The 12,533-nt window shown below is 36.8% G+C and overlaps 1 protein-coding gene across 10 annotated transcripts in view; it reads right to left on the bottom strand.

Moving 5' to 3' along the window:
- Nucleotides 1–12,533, bottom strand: part of camk2d (calcium/calmodulin dependent protein kinase II delta) — a 186,906-nt gene that overhangs the window by 59,179 nt on the left and 115,194 nt on the right. For all 10 annotated transcript variants that reach the window (XM_062981331.1, XM_062981330.1, XM_003221818.4 and 7 more), the window contains exons 10-12: nt 9,274–9,396; nt 7,633–7,716; nt 6,208–6,250 (exon numbers count right to left, since the gene is read on the bottom strand). In XM_062981331.1, coding sequence (XP_062837401.1) covers nt 6,208–6,250; nt 7,633–7,716; nt 9,274–9,396 — 250 coding nt within the window. The remainder of the gene's footprint in view (nt 1–6,207; nt 6,251–7,632; nt 7,717–9,273; nt 9,397–12,533) is intronic.

Below are 12,533 nucleotides of genomic sequence, written 5' to 3' on the forward strand. Positions count from 1 at the left end.
GGTTTTCAACACAACTCTATGGAAAGCATACCACAGAATGGAATACCTAGAAAATGCCTGCTGTTGTGAGGGCCTTATTGTTCTGTATTTTAAAATATGCATAGCTAAAAATAAATCTCTTACTTGAAAATATGATGCAGGTTAACAAAAATAAGTAAAATCTTAATGTCTACATATATTTAGGACTATACACGTGACATTTCATTTCTAGATTATGGATTGCAAAATTATAAATTAACAAAGAGAGAATCATCTTAACATAATGTTGAATGTTGAATAATTTATTACGATCAAAAGCTCAGACAAAGCTTCTTAACATAATTTAGAATTGTCCATGCAGTAATTCTGCTCCACTGTGAAAAGAAAACTGAGTAAGTGAAGGCCTGTTGAAATACTTACCATCCAGGGACACTGCCCATTCTGACAATGGGAACACTACAGATGCAGGTCAGTGTGTGCTATAGGGAGCCTAGTCACACACCTCAAGCATAAACAACTTGAAAAATCTTTTTTCCAACATTTGTAATACTGGTTTTGAGGAGGATGTAGAGTGCAGATACACACACACACACACACACATTATATACATACATACATACATATACATATACACATACACACATTGTTTGCATCACTTATCACCTCATATGAGTAATTAAGTGACAAAGAAGTACACAAATATACTTCATGGAGTTTTTATTAATAATTGTATTACAGTAAGTTCTACAGTACAGAATGTAAGTTATATTATTGTAATATAACTTACATTCTCTGAGTAAATCCTCCTGAGAAAAAACTGGCAACCCAATATTCAAGCATTTAAGTCTAAATGGCAACCTCAAACAATTGTAACTTCCTTACATGTCCTAGAAACAGCTCTACTTGTGGCACTGTCTTGTAGTAGCAGTTAGTACAACTGGATCACATACATTTTCAAACAATGAATGGATACAAGCACAAATGAAAACAATGACTAATAACTAAATTTGGTGAGGCTGTAGCATTCTGGCCTGGGAGAAATGAGTATATGCTAGATCAGCTTTTGATCATTCTTTGGGTTAAATTCCACTGCATATCAATAGCAATAACAACCAATTATGAATTAGCAGAAACAGAACTGAAGTTCAACTCAAAGGTGAATGTCCATTTTGGCCATATGCACCAAATAAACCAGAAAATTTTGGCATAAAAATGAAGATGTTGCAATGCTAAAATAGAATATCTTCTCAAGTGAAATATTTGCTGATACATCGCTTGCTATAACACAGGAAACCCAACTTGGTTACAGTATGGTTACAAGATTAGTTGAAACACAGTGAAGTGTTGAATAATATTTTCCCCTCTTGGTTAGAATTGGAAGACGGTTTGCTAACCAAAAAAAGGTTTGACATAATAAGCTGGATAAGAACAATGGATAAGAAGCTCAGGAGATTGTGAACAGCTTGTGGTTTAGTGTCCTTACAAGGATCACTGTAACATCCAAGTGATATGTTCTGGTTGTCTGTTGAGTAGCTTGTCCAAATAATATGCCTTCATTGGGGGAAATGTCCATTGGCTCAGGAGGTTGTGAACAAGATATGACCAATTTCCTTACAAGGACCTCTTTAACCCCTAAGTTAATCCCTATGAGAAGAGGCTTAAAGAACTGGGCATGTTTAGCCTGCAGAAGAGAAAGCTAAGAGGAGACCTGATAGCCATGTACAAATATGTGAAGGGAAGTCATAGGGAGGAGGGAGCAAGCTAGTTTTCTGCTGCCCTGCAGACTAGGACACAGAACAATGGCTTCAAACTACAAGAAAGGAGATTCCACCTGAACATCAGGAAGAACTTCCTCACTGTGAGAGCTGTTCGGCAGTGGAACTCTCTCCCCCAGACTGTGGTGGAGGCTCCTTCATTGGAAGCTTTTAAGCAGAGGCTGGATGGCCATCTGTCGGGGGTGCTTTGAATGCAATTTCCTGCTTCTTGGCAGGGGGTTGGACTGGATGGCCCATGAGGTCTCTTCCAACTCTACTATTCTATGATTCTATGATAAGTGTTCTGGTTATCTACTGAAGAGCTTGCCCAAATAATAATACTTCATTAGGGTAAATATTCAAATCTATTCCACAATACAATGAAATAGATTATTCTACCGTACATTAATGCTACTTCTTTCTGTAAATCAACAAAAATGTTGTTCAAGATTTATGTTTGTCTTTTAATATCTAAGGTTCACAACAAGTTTTTTTCCAGATGGAAATAACAGTGGTAATATAGGGAGGGGGGACTGAAATTATTTTGGTTACCTCTATGCCACAGAAAAAGAGGTTACTCAAAACAAATGTGCTGTCCCATGTAAAAAAGGGGTTTCTAGCTTTTTTTTTTGATATTGTGGAATATTATTCATTCTTCACCCACAAATATTTCCGTGGGGCACTCCCAGATGGTCGGAAAACAGAAGTTGTTTCATGATTTCTTTTGTGTGGATAAAGAGTTTATGTCTAACAACTAGTTTCAACATTATATTTTACGTATTCCTACTTATGGAGGAAATGAAAAGTATGAGTTACATTTGTGTCAATTTTTCAGAATTATAAGGCCACAAATTTAAATAAGGCCTGTCAAAAGCATGAATAATTAAACCCAAAGAAATTGAATTAAGCCTGGAACTTGATGGCATGGGAGCCTTACAGCTGCTGGGGAAAAAAGAAAGAAGCAATAAGCCTATGTCCTCTGCCTGACAATGTATAGTAGTACCAAATCTGTGACATGATGTCATTCCACTATGAGTCCCCATTCCTACAAGAAGCATAACAGCCAATGTAATGGAGCAGTGTAAGGGAAACACACAGTGTAGTAATGTCAAACAACCCCTATAGCACCCAGTTCCATCCTGGGACAACATACAAAAGAACAGGTGATCTGGGACAGGCAACGAACTGACAGAGGAAACTGAAGATGTAAAAAATTCCTTTTAGTTCCTGAGGGGCTTACCTCACAAGAAACATACATTCCACATTACAGGAAGAACAAAAAGGGAAAAAATAAAATACTTTTATAAGTATATCATTATGGACAAGTTAGTAACAAAGCACATGGTTCAATAAAATAAAAATGAATAAATCAAAATTAGATGGCCTCACAACAAATGGACATCTTCAACTAACCAAAGGTGCCATGCCAAGAAAATGTTTAAAAATGAAACAAGTAGATTATTCTGATTTATGAAGTATTGGGTAAATCAACCATATTTATCCTTTATTTTTGTGAAAGGAAATTTAAAAGGAAGAAAAAAACATATAATGAATACAATAATTGCATTTTTCAAAAATGTTTTCAAAAATATTTTAATCTCAAGTCAGAAGTCCTGGAAAGCTGAGGGGCAATAAATAAATATTATTAACTCGACTAGGTTGTTACAGCACTATTGGGAAGGAGGAAGAAGGGATGGGGACACAAGGAGAATAAGAAGAATTTGCTGGCAATGACCTAAGTATCTAAATTACTTTTGTTAAGAAAGTACTCAATTTCAGATTTCTACCAATGCTAAATGGGCAAGGGAAGGCAATTTCATGAACATTTCCTAGGGATTTATATTCTCTTTGACAACTTTTTATGAAATTATGAAAAAGTATGAAGGTTTGGCCAAGTGAACTGTTCAAGAAATATAATTCTTCATTTAATGTGTTTCATATGCTCCTGGTGACATAGACGCATAATATGTAGCTTGCATCTGGCTGTCACTATGGTTGGTATATGATCTCAAATGATAGAAATCATTAGATCAAGAATGAACTAGTCTGCTTTTCCTTCAATCTGCTAACACCACCGCAACAACTAAGGGGAAAATATGAGACTGCTATAAAAGGTTGATTAATTCCTTCCTCCGAAATGAGAATCTCTGTGAAACAGAGGTATTGTTTGAAATGTAAGAGCTTTAATACAATTTCTTGGCAGTATATTCATTGTTCTTCTAGCAGAGAAGCTCATCTCATAGACCTAGATCTCAGTACTCAACAACATTAACCCTGCTTGGTTTTTACGACTACTAAGGTGCTTAATAGTGATATTATAGAACACCTGATTCATCTGATGCTACCATCCTGCAATACTGAACATTTGTATACAAAAAAGATTTGTAGACTCTATCATTCAGGTATACATTAGGTTTCACCGCACATAGATATGCTTCCTTTGAATGTTTTTCACACCAAGGAATAGCCTACAAGTGTAAAATATGTCAAGTTTGCCCTTATTACAATACTGTTCCCAAGAGCCATTCTCAACTTCAAGATCACAGGATGCTATCTACTTCAGGATTGTCCACACAGACTGATAGTATATTTCCAGGATTTCTAACAGAGGTTTTTCCTAGTGTTTTTTAGAGATCCCTGGGATTGAACCTGGGACCCCACAAGAGGAAATAGCAGCCATTTGTTTTAGGGAGCACAGCTCTACTTGGAAAACCCAGCAGGAATAGAAAGATGAATGCAAAAATAATTAGACCTGTTTTCTGACCCTTGGTGAACCCAGTAACATATTGAGAATCAAGTCTTCAGGATTATAATATCTACAAAATGAGAAACAAAACCTAGATGGCTGAGGGTCCTTTCCGACAGAGCCTATATCCCAGGATCTGATCCCAGGTTTTCTGTTTATCCCAGATTATCTGGCAGTACAGACTCACATAATCCAGTTTAAATCAGAAAACCTGGAATCAGATCCTGGGATATAGGGCCTTGTCTGGAAGGGCCTTGAGCAAATGAAGGGACTGACAAACTTTGGATTTTAAAAAGTAACTTCATCATCACTCAGTTTACTACACTGTATCTCCATTACACATCTTTTTAAAGGCTATTTTTAATCAAGGACATTGCAATCTTATTTCATTTTTAACATTCACAAAAAGGAGACAACTTTGGGAATTACAAGTTTTTTGGACATACACCATAAATATTGTTTATTTACTACATTTGTATACTGCTTTTCCCCAGAATTAGACCCCTCTCACTACTAAGAGCTTTCTGCTCTAGATCCAGAAGTTGACCCTGGCACCTTTAAAATATATTTAAATCATATGTGTGCATGTGAGCATACACATACAATCTACACCAAAGTTTAAATCATGATAGATTACCATATACAGATTATTCATTTATGTTACTAGTATATACTGATATCTGAACTACTGATATATATGCCTTTCTGAAACTTCCATTTCTGATAACTAAGCTATAATTCCAGCAAACCTGTATGACAAAGGATTAAGGAACCACTGTCTCTTGTGATACATGAATGAAACACCCAATAGTTCTCAGGGACACACACTATTTGAAAAATATAACATGTGCATAATTTCACAAATTGTGGCAAAATGCTTTTGAGTTATTGTACTTATAGACATTACTTCTCTAATAGCTGCAGCTTTACGTATTCTCTGGTTTTAAGGTTTTCAGTTCTTCATATGTGAAGAATCTTTGAGAATTAGAACATATTTTCTCTTACTAAAATCTTATAATGCATTACAAGATCTTTTAAAAGAGTATTAAAAAAGAGTTTCCAAAATTTCTGGGTCTTCTTTAGGCCCAGTTACCAGATCAGGAAACAGTGGAGACTTGAATCTAGAGCCACTCTGAGGTCCCTCAATCGGCAATTGAGAATTCACTGACAACAGGCAGCTTTTATAATATTATAAGTATGGTACAACTATAGTAACTGACAAAAAAGGAAGGTTAATCTAAGGAGAATATTGTCCTCTAAACTATTTTTTTAATTAAGCAGAAACTATTAGAGTAAGTTAGATCACTGTCAACAACAGTATAAAATATAAGATGAGCTGCTGCTTGACCAGGCCTTCTCCCCAAATAAAATATCTATACATTTTCCCATTTGGTATATTTCTTTCCTAATCATTATAGATAGCAATGGTTTGTGGTGTGTGTGTGTGTGTGTATATAAATAATAACGTAGTCTGCCATAATGTTCAGTGTACACCAAATATAAATTCAAAGGAAACAAGAAATTAGTAAAGATGAAGGGAATTAACAATGTGCTCATTTTATCTCTAATTACAATGTGGTAGTGTACAGCAAACAGATAAATATTTTACATATAGAATGAGCAAAACATGGCATCTGGACACATTCTATGATAAGCTATTCTGCACAGGAGGAAAACCTTTGATCAAAATGGGGACACACTGCCAACAATACAGTAAAATAAACATACCTGAGAAATTTCTTGTAGCCAGCATAGTTGTCAAAATGGCACCCTGAAAATACATTAAACATTATGAGTCAATATCCTCTGCAGTATTCCTAATGATAAAAACAATCACTTTTTCATTATCAAATACACATTTAGTATGGAGAGGATAAGCAACTAAGAAAGGTTAATAAACTAAATTTGGTTTGGGGAACGTGTGACTCTCCAGAAACTATTGGGTGGTAACTTCTACAATTCCTCAGTATTGTCTATGTTGGTTCCAATCCGGTAACATTTGGAAGGTTGAGTGTTCAGTCATAGCAGCCTTTAAGAAAGCGTCCATAAAATGTATTTGGGACAAAGATCTTAAGGAATTCAGAAGCCACTCAAGTGTTCCATCCATATATGTGTGTATGTGGCAGGGCGGGGCTGTAGTGCAGGCTGGTAAGCAGCTGCTGCAATAAATCACGCTGACCATGAGGTCATGAGTTCGAGGCCAGCCCGTGGCGGGGTGAGCACCTGTCAATTAAAAATAAAATATAGCCCCTGCTCGTTGCTGACCTAGCAACCTGAAAGATAGTTGCATCTATCAAGTAAGAAATAAGGTACCACTTATAAAAGTGGGGAGGCAAGTTTAACTAATTTACAACATTGGAATGAGGAAGTGCCATCAGAATGGATGATGAAGCAGCTGCTCCCCCCTGTGGCCAGAATTGAACATCCCCTCAGGAGAAGGTTAAATTGCCTCTGCGTCTGTCTGTCTGTCTCTGTCTCCGTTCAATGTGTTTATGGGCATTGAATGTTTGCCCTATATGTATATAATGTGATCCGTCCTGATTCCCTTTCGGGGTGAGAAGGGAGGAATATAAATACTGTAATTTAATTTAATTTATGTGTGTGTGTATATATATATGTGTGTGTGTGTGTGTGTGTGTGTGTGTGTGTAAGTGTGTATATATAACATTATTTAATCACATATTTATTTATTTATTTATTTATCTCAAAAGGGTACATTTCCTCCTATTCCAAGGTGGAAAAATGTCGTTATTAATAAGCAATGTAGATCTTACTTTTTCCCTAAATCTGCAATATTTTTCCTCTTCAAAACAAGATATTGAAAGTATTTGTATACAATATTCAGATATACTGAGACAACCCCTCCTCCCTCACAACAAATGGCACTCTGTAACAACTGAACAGATAATGTATACAATAAATTTTTGGAAGTCAATTTAATGCAAAAATGGTTACATTATGTAAAAAATCCCAATTTGTATAGTTTGTGTAGAATACGGTTTATGGAAGACTCAGGCATTTGAGTAAAAATGGTGCAACAGTAAAAGGAAGTGACTGCCTCCTAAAACTTGGAGATTTTTTTAAACCAAAGTGGATAATTAGTTTTCCAACATTTTGGAAATCAGTGGGCCTAGGAAAAGCTTGCTTTCTTACCTTAAGTTTCCTTCTTGCATTGAACTTCTTCAGGCAATCAACAGTCTCCTGTCTGTGCATCATAGAAGCAACAGTAGAACGTTGCTAAAGGAAAGAAAAGAACAGATGTTTCAATGTATTCTTCAATATTACTTGTTTCTAAGTGAAAATGTTTTCAAATTTCAGTAATAACTCTTGAGTCACAAAACTGAATGCTATTCCCCACCACATGAATTCATCTTGAGCAATTTTATAAACACCAACACCGCCAACGTATCATTTCCTAAGACATCAAGTTATTTTTCTTTCAAGGCGATCAGAGATGAATGTGAGAGCCTATTAGGTATACTATACTCTTTGCACAGTGTTTAAAGGGATTGTGTCACCATTTAAATAAATCTATAGAGTTTTACAGTAACTGTAGCACTGTACAGCTCCATGGCATCCAAACTGTAAATTCACATCCAACGTGCGAATGGATGTACTGTTTGCAATCTAAAATACAGCAAACAATGAGCACTTAAATTCTGCCAATTATAATTGCTTTCCTTGTCATAATAAAATGCTTCTCAAGATAATGTTTCTGGAAGCTGATTTTAATGTATGTATCGCCTGTATTTATATCATAATTATTCTCCATGGAAATTAGAGTAGCATGTATGCTTCTTCCATCCCCCTGCCTTTTATTACAACAATCATGTCATGTAAATTCAGCTAAGATCAAGTGACTCATCCAAGGTCACTCACTAGCTTCAAGGCTGAATGGGGATTTGTGCTTAGATCTTCTCAGTGGTAGTCCAGCACTCCAACCATTATTCTAAATGGTTCGCACATGGTAAGCAGAGACAATACATACCACTTTTGGAAGTATCTTGATATGCTATCAAGTTGCTAATTAAAGTAAGCATACAAAACAAAATACTAAAGAGGAAGACTACATTCCAGTTCAGGCAGGATATATGACCCAAAAATCTAGATCATAACTGACAAAGAGTACTGACTAAATTGGATACAGTTGTGAAGAATAATAATGTGAACAAGTGTATTGGTCCTTGGCATGAAAAGGTGTCTCAATATATCAGGACCAATTGAAAAATGGTCAATTGCTATATGATTTTTCACAATGTCGGTTTTTCTGGGGGGAGGGGGGTAATAAGCAATCATTTCTTCAAAAGCATTTTGCTTGTAGCAAAAAATACCCCATGTTTCCATACAGAAAACAGTGTATTTTGCACAATTTACTGTTTTCTTCAAATAATTTTTCTACAAATTAAAAATGGTTCTAAGAGTGAGAAATAATTGAAAATTAATTTTAAAGTATTTGTAAATTATTTGAAATTATTTGTTCTTGTAAGTGAAAATAATTATAACTATTCATAAAATATCTGAAAATTCATTCTTATTTGTGACAATTATTCCTATAAAATATATACTAGAACCTTCAGTCAGACATGACATTTACCTACATGGAACAAAACTGTTCAAGCTACAACACTGAGCTGAAAGTTTAAGCAGTTATAAAAGGAAATTATTATTACATTATTATCACAAAATAGAAATAATGATAAAATAGAAAGATTGGAAGGAGTGAAACTATCTATTAGACTTCTGATTTTGACTCAGACCTAGAAGGCCTCTCATAGAAAAATAGCAACTGCTTACACAAATCCATGGATGTTTGAGGGCATCTGATGCACAGATACGTTTGGCAGGATTGATTGTAAGCATTTTGTTGATAAGGTCTTTGGCTTCTGGGGTCACCGTGTCCCATTCTGGTGAAGGAAACTTGAAGAAAACAGGTCATATTCACGTATGAGAAAAATCAAGCAATTCAAAAACAAATGAAATTCTTAATTTGGAGAACTCCACAAAGTTCTAATTCAATGTTTGTTCTATATTTTTCTGTAGATCTTCTACTTCCCCATCCTTGATTTTCCAAGTAAGTTTCCAAAATAAGTTTCCAAGCCCAAGGCAGGAGTAGGATTGGAGACTATTTCTTACAAAATCCCACTCTAAGGTAAGTTATTTCATGCATTAATTAACTTTTTAATAAATTTTGAGTAAATGCTATATAATAAAAGGAAAACCACATCCAAAGCAAAATGGCTTTAGGAAAAAGAGGGAGGGAGGCAACATGATATACTTTGTTGCATTCAGCATTAAGGGTGGTTTAATGCTGATTTACTGCTATGACGGAATTGAAAGTATCCCCTCAAGGACCTTCAGAAAGTTAATCCGTGCTTCTCTCTAATTGTGCCAATGGTATGTAACAACAGCCTGAAAATTTCTATCTATATCTATGTCTGTTTATCTGCCAGAAGGTAGTGAAAGCATATGTGTGTGTGTGTGTGTGTATTTTTTTAGCTGATTAGAAACTACATTTTACAATATTCACTGCCTCTTAAAGCAGTTACTTTATTATCAACTCAGGAAAGGAAAATGGAATGTTGGTGAACATCAAAAGAGTTTTAAAGAGGGACTTAAAGCTAACCTAAAAAAATGTGGTATAACCGCAAAAACTGGGAGGCCCTGGCATTCAAGCACTGTAACTGGAGGTCAGCTGTTACCAATAGTGCTATGGATTTTGAAGAGGCACAAATACAGGCTGAAAGCAAGAAACTTGCTAAGAGAAAGGTCTTCCATCTGGAAATGTATATGCTCTCTGCAAAGGACCATGTGGATCAAGAACAGGTCTCTACAGCCACTTACAAATACACCACCAAGACTCTACCTCTGAAACACAAACATACCTGGCCACGAGTGATCACCCACAGTGATGACTTATAATATTCCATCTCTCTCCCTCCCCCTTCTCTCCCTGGTTTTTTTGTTTGCTTTTAAAGTCTAGTATAGTTCTGGGAGTTGTAATATGGGTAGCAAAAGCTGCTGATATCAACAGAGGTGTGCAACCATCATTGGATAGCTTGCACTCCTTCTGAAGGACCAAGAAAGTACAGCCATATATCATTGGCCAGAGGTACTTTTATCAGCTTTGGCCCATTTATGAGTACTCCCCTATCTGCAAAAAGCAGGAACTTTCCACAGTCTTTCATGCACTGGTTTTTATCTGAATTTCATTACACCTTACATTACAACAATGCACCTTACATAGGACTTTCTACTTCACCTTATGCAGAATAGAATTGCCAACTTGCCAGGTTTTTGCAGGTGGGTGGGAAGGTGGAAATCAAAGCAAAATCAATGCAATCTTGTATCACTAATTCACTTCTAGGTTCATTTTAAAGTGCTGACTACTGCCTGTAAATCTCTAGATAATTTGGAGGCAGCTTATTTGAGAAGTTTCCTGTATCTCTATGAATTCAGCAATCGAAGCCTATGCTCTATCAAACTAGGGACACAAATTGAAGTGCCTTTTCATTAGTGGCTATCTTTGGTTGGAACTCCGTCCACCAGGAGAACTATTTGGTTTTCACAATTACTGTTTTGATATGCATTGTAAAGATCTAGCGCTTAAAATTACTTTTCCCTTGAATAATGTTGGGAGTCTTCATTTTTGGTAGTGGTTTTAACAATTGTTGTTATTTACTACTACTATAATAATAATAATAATAATAATAATAATAATAATAATAATAATAATAATAATAAAAAATGTTTTTTATATTCTGCTTTTCTCCCACAAAGAGACCAAAAGCGGTTTCCAACATTTAAAACCAGAATACATTATTGTGGTGTCTTGTCAAATCTTATTGCACTTTACACCACCCAATGAATATTAATCTTCCCATCAGTGCTGCCTAGATTTATTCGCTGAAGGCTTGTTCAAATAGGAAGGTCCTCAGTTGTTGTTTGAATGATGTTAGGGAAGTGTCATTTTGATCTCCCTGGGGAGGGTATTCCAAAGCCTCGGGGCGGCCACCGAGAAGACCCCCTCTCGTCACTGCCAACCAGGGCCGGACGGAGATATTTTTCAATGTTAAGCGGTGTGATGACTCATGGGCCTTGTAGTCCTGTTCCTAGTAGTATTGTGACAGACGAAGAGGAAAACATGGGATTTTTGCCAGTTCAGCCAGAGCCGGAGTCTCCTCACCTGCAGGATGTTGATGTTTGTCCTCAAGAATTCAGCCAAACAGGCCTTGGGCAGAACTCCCCCCCGTTTCCCAGAAAAGAATCTTATTCCCGGGAAAGGGGAAACAGAGAGGCTCATCGGAGGAGTTTACGCATTGCTGCCAGAAATCAAGCTGATTAGGCTTTGCTTCCCTTGGGAAATTCTAAGGAGTCACACATCTGGACAGAGTTGGGTTTCGCTTCTCGTTCTCTAGGGAAAGAGTTCTGTTGGCGGGAAAACGAGACCCAATATAGGTGCTTAGCGCCAGGGATACTTTGCGGAGTCAATTGTTCAGCTTGAGGAGAGAGATCGTGTGTGGACTTTGTAATCCCAGTTCCTTGTTTCCCGGATCAAGTTTCCAGCCTTGCCTTGTCTCACGGACTTCCTTGTACTCTGTTCATGTTTCATGTTTGCCTCGTCTTCTAGTCACGGATCCAGCCAAGAATCAAGTTTATTTTCCAGCCTTGTTGTCTAGCTACATTGGACTTTAAGGACTCTGTTGTTTCCCCACACTATTGCTTGGCAAAGTGTGTGTTTCGGTCAAGCGGATTAAAACTTTGGACTCTAATATCTTATATTGGACAATACATTTCTGGACTATATTTGACCTCATCTGAAAGGTCTACTTCTGAACTATATTCTTCACTTGTTTTTATTGTTTTTATATATTTCCTTAATAAAGATATTAAATAGAGACTGGCCTCTGTGCAAGGTTATTGGTGCTCTGCAGCCTGGGTCCTGACAAGCGGGGGTGCTGAAAAGCGCCCCCGCCACCGGCCCCGCCTCCCACGCCCTGGCCCCGCCCAGCGTGCCCTGGCCCCGCCTCCCACCCAGTGTGCCCTGGCCGCGACCA

Source organism: Anolis carolinensis, chromosome 5, assembly GCF_035594765.1.
Source record: "Anolis carolinensis isolate JA03-04 chromosome 5, rAnoCar3.1.pri, whole genome shotgun sequence".
NCBI lineage: Eukaryota > Metazoa > Chordata > Lepidosauria > Squamata > Dactyloidae > Anolis > Anolis carolinensis.